We start from the raw sequence: 7,500 nt of genomic DNA, 5'->3' as shown, positions 1-7,500 counted from the left end.
TCATAATGAGGCTTTTTATCATGATATTCGTAAGTAACTAACTAAAGTTATATATGTGTATATATGTGGCCAGATATATATTATATATATATATATATATATATATATATATATATATATATATATATATATATATATATATATATATATATGTATGTATATAATGAAATCGTATCTGCCTGTTTTAGTTCGCCCAAACGCCACTTTCTCCTCTCTCTCTCTCTCTCTCTCTCTCTCTCAACGCTTTGAAACGCTTGCGTTAATCATACATATTTATACAGTATTTTGTGTATTGTATCTCTCTATCTCTCTCTACCCACAATCTGAACCCGGATACGACGACGTCTTACGAGGAGCATTGGCATGGTATATAACAATCACAGCGCTTACAATTCTCATGCCAATCAGGACACTCGATTGTGGGAAAGTTCAGCCGGCCGTAGATCCGAAACATTTTTTTTTTTTTTTTTACAAATTTATGCGCGAGTTGTTAAACTGCTCATTCGTGGCTGAAGTTTTTGTCCTTCCTGAGTCTTTTACGTGTTTCCCAAGTTTTAATTTGATTTACTTTTAGGTTTATATTGAATTTCTTTCCTCTGGCGTCTAGTTATTTGATTAATTGAGTTGTTAATTCATCTCTTTTTCTAATTTGTATTTTCCATTACTTTCTGTTACTTCTCTCGAATGAACACCTTAATATTCTTTGGACGCTTGATTTTCAAGTCAGTGGCCCCTTTGGTGGGCTTGTTCAATATAATAATAATAATAATAATAATAATAATAATAATAATAATAATAATAATAATAATAATAATAATCTGTCATCAGTCAGATGTTAAATTAGCCAAGCATCGCTCCGAGAAGCCATTTCTTGGGAAGGAAATGTGTAATGATGATAATGATGATTATGATGATAATGATGATTACATAATGATTCTTTCATCAATCGGAAGATGCTAAATTATCCCAGCATCTCTAAGAAGTCATTATTAGGGCAGGAAATGTATAATGATGATAATGATAATAATGATGATTATGATGATAGTGGTGATGATGATAATGATTTTCATCAGAAGATGCTAAATTATCCCAGCATCGTTCTAAGAAACCATTGTTAGGCCAGGAAATGTATAGTGATGATGATATTGATAATGATGATATGATGATAATGATGATGATAAAATGATTCTGTCATCCATCAGACCACAGGGGAAAGGAAATGCCAGATTTCACGGACGGGAGAACGAAAGCTTAGATCGGCAGATTATAGGAAAAAAAACTCGCAGATTTTAGTCGGATTTGACGCAGTTCGATTGTTCCGTGGGAAACTCCTTAGTTTAATTTATCAGTATTATTTTGTACTTTGATTGTTATAGTTAATTTACAGAATCTCATCTGTCTCTCTCTCTCTCTCTCTCTCTCTCTCTCTCTCTCTCTCTCTCTCCTTAGTTTAATTTATCAGTATTATTTTGTACTTTGATTTGTTATAGTTAATTTCATGAATATCTCTCTCTCTCTCTCTCTCTCTCTCTCTCTCTTCTCTCCTTAGGTTTAAATTATCAATATTATTTTCTTGCTTCGATTTATTATAGTTAAATTCATCTCTCTCTCTCTCTCTCTCTCCTTAGTTTAGATTATCAATATTATTTTTAACTTCGAATTATTGTAGTTAATAATTTCCTAAGAAAAAAAATCCTACATCTACATTATCCTTCAATGTAGGACTCTCTGTTTATTGTGCGCAGGATTCCTTGTCCGGCGAAGAGATCCCGCAGAAAAGTCCTCCTGCCCTCCGTCATGTCGGCGCCCACGCCAAGTTTCGGACCCATGATCCTGTCATGAAGATTTCGAAGGTTGGCACCTTGGTTATTTCAGAGAAGTGTTGCATTAGGGTTGCTTTTGAGAACTCTTAGAGTTATAGGGTTGGACATTTCATATTTTGGGCTTCTTTCAACGCTCTGTTTTTTCTTTGGGCGAAGGGTTGCTTTTCGGTGACTGTGAGGGTTACGTGGTGAAAGGGTTGTCCTTCTTATATTCCAGGGCTTTTAGTTAAGATCATTGTTTCTTCTTTATCTTAAGTGAAGGGTTGCTTTTCGGTGATTGTAAGGATTACAGGATTACAGGGTTGGCAATCTCATATTTTTTGGGGCCTTTGTTAAGAGTCATGGTATTTCTTTATTTTGAGAGAGGGTTGCTTTGCGGATTACAGGTTTTCCTCCTTCTTCAGGCTTACATGGTTGTCCTTATCATATTTCTGGGTTGATAAAGGGTTACTTTTCGGGAACTGGAGGGTTACAGGGTTAGAAACCTCATATTTTTGAGGCCTTTAGTTCTGAGCCTTCTTTTTTCTTTGAGTGAGGGTTGCTTTGCGGTGACTGTAAGATCTACGGGGTTACAGGATTACAAAGTTGTCCTCATATTTTTGGCATTTTTATATTTTATATTTCTTTATTTTTAGGGTAATTGTATTACCTTGACTGACCAGAAAGGGTTGCTTTGCTGTGATTGTAAGGGCTACAGGGTTACAGGGTTGTCATTCTCATATTTTTGGATTTTAAGCGCCCTGTTATTTCTACATTTTAAGTTAAGTTTTAATACCTTGAATCCTCAGAAGGGTTACTTTGTGGTGACTGTAAGGGTTATAGGGTTACAGGGCCGTCTTCTCGTATTCTGGTCTCAAGGTAAGGACTTTGTTATTTGTACCTTTTAAGGTTAATCTTAATACCCTGAATCTGCAGAAAGGGTTGCTTTGCTGTGACTCTAAGGTCTACAGAGTTACAGGGTTATTCTCGTCATGTACTTTGGCTTGTTTTAAGGAGCATATTACTTCTCTATGATTAAATTGACGTTCTGACACTCTGACTGGGCAGACTTTTTTCTTTTACAGTGACTGTGTGACTGTATGGGTTACAGGCTACTGGGAAGTCAGTCTCATATTTTAAATCTTTATCTTTAACTTCATTATATCTTTTATTTATAGGTCAAGGTCTGATACTATAATCATTCACTTTTAAAAAAAATTGTACTGAGACTCTTAAGGCACATGGGTTGTAAAACTTATACTTAAGGAGTTTTATGAATGACAATCTATTGCTGATTTATTTTTTTTTAAACAATTGTTTGGTTTGCGGTTTTTCACTTCCATTCTTCCTGTCATTCACCTGCCTGAAGCTGCCTGTTCCTCGTAGTGGATTGTGAGATAATTAACATCTAGATTTAGTTTAAAAAAAGACTCTTTTCAAATATACTTTTTCCCACAATTATACCAAAATTATCTCAGATTTTTTCTTTTTGATAATTACTCCATCAGCAATAATTACTCTAACATAATATGTTAAAGATTTCAATTTTTTAAAAATAATTTTTAAAAAATGCTGTATAATCACTTTGTTTTTCCTGATTCTTATATAACCTTCATTATCTTATGGAGAAGGCCTTTCCTTTTGTCAGTGCTGTAACACGAATAATCTTTCAAAAATTGTTGTATAATTACTTATTTTCACTTTTATATAACCTTCCTTCTTTTAAGAGGTAGGCATTTTCCATCCTGAAGGTTTTAAGCCTAAATAATATCTTTCAAAAAATGTTGTATAAATCACTGTTATTCCTGACTTATCTATAACGTTCCTTCTTTTAAGAAGCGAATCTTTCAATCGTATTTATTTTACCCAAGATCTTTTCCTTCATACTTCCTGTTTTTAGTTTTCCTCGCTCATTGGGTAGAAAGAACCATTAGCATGCCCATCCCGTCGGCTTTTGAACATATAAACAAGTAAAAAATGCGCCGAAGTTTCTCCGGCGCAGTCGAGTTTTCTGTACATCGTATAATTAAGGCCACCGAATATAATTCTATCTTTCGGTGGTCTCGGTATAATGCTGTATGAGCCGTAGCTCATGAAACTTTAACCACGGCCTGGTGGTGGCCTACCCTATATCGTTGCCAGAAGCACGATTATGGCTAACTTTTACCTTAAATAAAATAAAAACCACTGAGGCTAGAGGGCTGCAATTTGGTATGTTTGATGCTCGGAGGGTGGATGATCAACACAGGTACATAGATATATATGTATTATATATGTGTATATGTATATATTATATATACATATATGTATATCTATAATATATCTATATATTATTATCTGTCTATCTATATATATATATATATATATATATATATATATATATATATATATATATATATATATATATAAAGTATATGTATGTATGTACATTTGTCTCTCCCACTGTTATTTTTACCCAGTTCTACTTTTTCTTCACGCCACCCCGTGGGAACTGGGGTGGCATAACCAATAATTATCCCGCGTTGCCTATTCCTGTATGGGTGATCTCAATGCCTATTGTTTGAGGTTACTCTTGCAGTTATCGTATTTTTTTGTTTTTGTTTTTCTTTTTGCATCTCTTCACGTACGGATGACCTACTGAAATGAAGAAGCTCTCTCTCTCTCTCTCTCTCTCTCTCTCTCTCTCTCTCTCTCTCCTCATGTACACAAGGAATTTAACTTGTACTTTTGCAATCTCTTGAGATAAAGGTTTGTATTTAATTAGTTTGTTGCGCTTGTAAATAAATAGACGTAGTGTTTTGAAGTAGTTTCGTCAGATCAGGCGAGTTCCAATGACAGTCCAAACAAATATAAACAAAGGAGAATGTATACATATATATATATTTGTATATGTATATACATAAATATAAATGTGTAAATATATATATATATATATATATATATATATTTATATATATGTATAAATATATATATGTATAAATATATATGTATAAATATATATGTATAAATATATATATATATATATATATATATATATATATATATATATATATATATATATATATATATAGAGAGAGAGAGAGAGAGAGAGAGAGAGAGAGAGAGAGAGAGGTATAAAACTAACACCTTCAAATTACTATGACTCTTCAATTCAGTTCAGTTCTGCAATGAATTACCATCTTCCCAGTTACCATAGAGCTGCAATCGTCTCGAATATTTTCGAAGCCTCACCTCTCTCTCTCTCTCTCTCTCTCTCTCTCTCTCTCTCTCTCAACGCAACGTGCACCGTGAGAAAAGTAGAAGGTCCCTCCTCTGTTTATCTTGCACTGGGCCTGTAGTTACCTCACAGCAGCTGGCGATGTAACTCTTGAAGAGAGAGTGTGAAAGTGACACTGATATTGTGTAAATAATGACTGGAATTTTTATTTTTTATTTTCTATTTTCAATTTTTTTATTGCCTTGTGTGGTTTAAATGACCTCCAAGTTTTTTTTTATTTCTCGTTATGTGTTGTTACGTGTTGTAATATACTTTGTTGATGGTTGAGAGATGGTTATTTATTTAAGGCAAATTGCCGTGTCGTAATCTTATGCTAAATCGCTTAGTTTAGAATAAAATTCTTTTTTATTAATTTTGATCTTTTTCACTCTCATTTTTTGTTCAGTTTATTGATAATTTTGAGCATACATTTAGTGTGTTTTTAATATAGTTATTAAATATTTTCATTGGTCAGAAGCTGTATATTGTTAAATTTGAATCATGGTCAAATTCTTGCTAAATCTAATTATGTACATTTGTACTGATACAAAGCAAAGTTAAAATTTACATTTCATTTTATTAACTTTTATCTTTTTCCTCTCATTTTTCATGAAGTTTCTTGATAATTTAGAGTATGAATTTTAAGACTTTTTAATATAGTTATTGAATTTCATTTTCATTGCCCAGAATTTGCATATTTTCAAGTTTTATTCATGGACAGATTCTTGCAAAATTTAATGATCTACTTTTGCGTTGATGCAAACGTATTTGGACTTTTTTGTGTAGAAGGTGTTGTGGTAGTATTAGTCACTGGTTAGAATTACATCTGTTTTTTAATAAAAAAAATCATTAACTTTGTACTGACTCAGACGGATTTATCATAATTAATCTAATCTTATTCAGAAGATGAACCTTTTTCAATGGGACAAGCCCACCAAAGGGGCCACTTACTTGAAATTCAAGCTTCCAAAAGAATATTATGGTGTTCGTTAGAAAGAATAACAGAAGGTAAAGGGAAATACAGAAAGAGATCACATTTATTGAAATAGGTAAAAAAAATAGACGGAAAAATTAATGAGTTGATAAAAATGTAAGTATATTATTTAAAAGAAGGATACTTGTATTAGGGTAGCAATGCATTGCATCTTAGCCTGAATGTTTGAAGTGTAAACGTAACAAATCTTCGTCATATTTTGTCGTGCGGTTTTCACGTTGCTTTTGTTATTACCCCCATTTTTCTTGATATTGTTGTTGTTAATGTTGTTGGTGAGTCACCGTTGTTCGTCGGTTTTAATGTGAGAAACAGCCTCGGGACTAAGTCTCATAGATGACGTATAGTCAATGTCACTTGATTGTCTGCCATTTATTTCGAGAATTGGATTGATGTAATGATTCTCATTTCTTCCTCGCTCACTTTTTTATCATGTTCGAAAACTCCTTTTAGATCCTGGCGTTTTACAGGGGATTCATTTTCAAGTGCGTGAATAAAAAATGAATTTCTTTTATGTTTTCCTATAATTGTATTGGAAAACTCCATTTGTACCTCCTTGTTCAACTTGGAAATGAGTTAAAATTTGATTTCGTGACGCGAATAGGAGAGGGAGTCCAGTCTGTTTTGTGGTAACGATTCTCATGGCTACGTTGATTATTGTCAATTGTCATTCTTTGTTTCTTTAAATAGAATTAGACACTAACAGAAGGCAATTGTTTGTGAATCATTTAAAGTTATTTGATACCTTTTTGGGCTGAGTTTGTAATCTTGTTTATATTTAGGAAAAGAGAAAATATTCATGAAATTAGTTTGTATAGTAGCAAATATATTATAAGAGTCGACCTGGAATCGTGTTTCTTTTGCAAAGAGAGAGAGAGAGAGAGAGAGAGAGAGAGAGAGTTTGCAAAACGGTGCATTGTGATAAATGAGGGAAAAAAATTGAGAGAGAGAGAGACAGACAGAAGACGAATAATATCAACGTGACTTTAGAACTAGACAATGTACTCAGCCAAAATTACACATGCAAAACTGTACTCTGTGATAACTCTAGAACTGAGAGAGAGAGAGAGGAATCGAGCCGTGAACTATGTATGAGAAAGGCCACTGGGACACTCACTCAAAAACCCTCGGAATTAGGTCGACTGTTGTCAAGCGTTGTCGAGAGGCCGTACTATAAGATTCAACGGGAAGCTTCCTGTAATAAAGACCTGGATACTCCGTTATAATGACGCCCTATCGTCCTCTCCTCCTAGGGGCGAGGCAAGACGCCTCTTCCTGCGGTTCCAGGGCCTTCGAAGGGAGGAAGGGCAGGCTTAGGGCGTTCCCCAAGGTTTTAATAGTGAAAATAAACGGATTTAACACGAAAGTATTGTGTTGCTTGATGGAGAATAGGTTCTATTGTCTAGAATCAAGGTTTATGCTTTTGCGGATAAATTTAGTAAAAGATTTTC

General features: G+C 33.7%; 1 protein-coding gene across 1 annotated transcript in view; it reads left to right on the top strand.

Annotated features, from left to right (window-relative positions):
• The window catches only part of LOC136844165 (uncharacterized), a 248,847-nt gene that overhangs the window by 83,816 nt on the left and 157,531 nt on the right, over nucleotides 1-7,500 (top strand). Inside the window, exon 3 of the mRNA XM_067113185.1 lies at nucleotides 1,746-1,853. Within this exon, the coding sequence (XP_066969286.1) occupies nucleotides 1,746-1,853 (108 nt within the window). The remainder of the gene's footprint in view (nucleotides 1-1,745; nucleotides 1,854-7,500) is intronic.

Source organism: Macrobrachium rosenbergii, chromosome 2, assembly GCF_040412425.1.
Source record: "Macrobrachium rosenbergii isolate ZJJX-2024 chromosome 2, ASM4041242v1, whole genome shotgun sequence".
NCBI classification, from domain to species: domain Eukaryota; kingdom Metazoa; phylum Arthropoda; class Malacostraca; order Decapoda; family Palaemonidae; genus Macrobrachium; species Macrobrachium rosenbergii.
The sequence above is the reverse complement of the archived record's forward strand: the minus strand, read 5'-3'. Positions and strand labels throughout refer to the sequence as shown.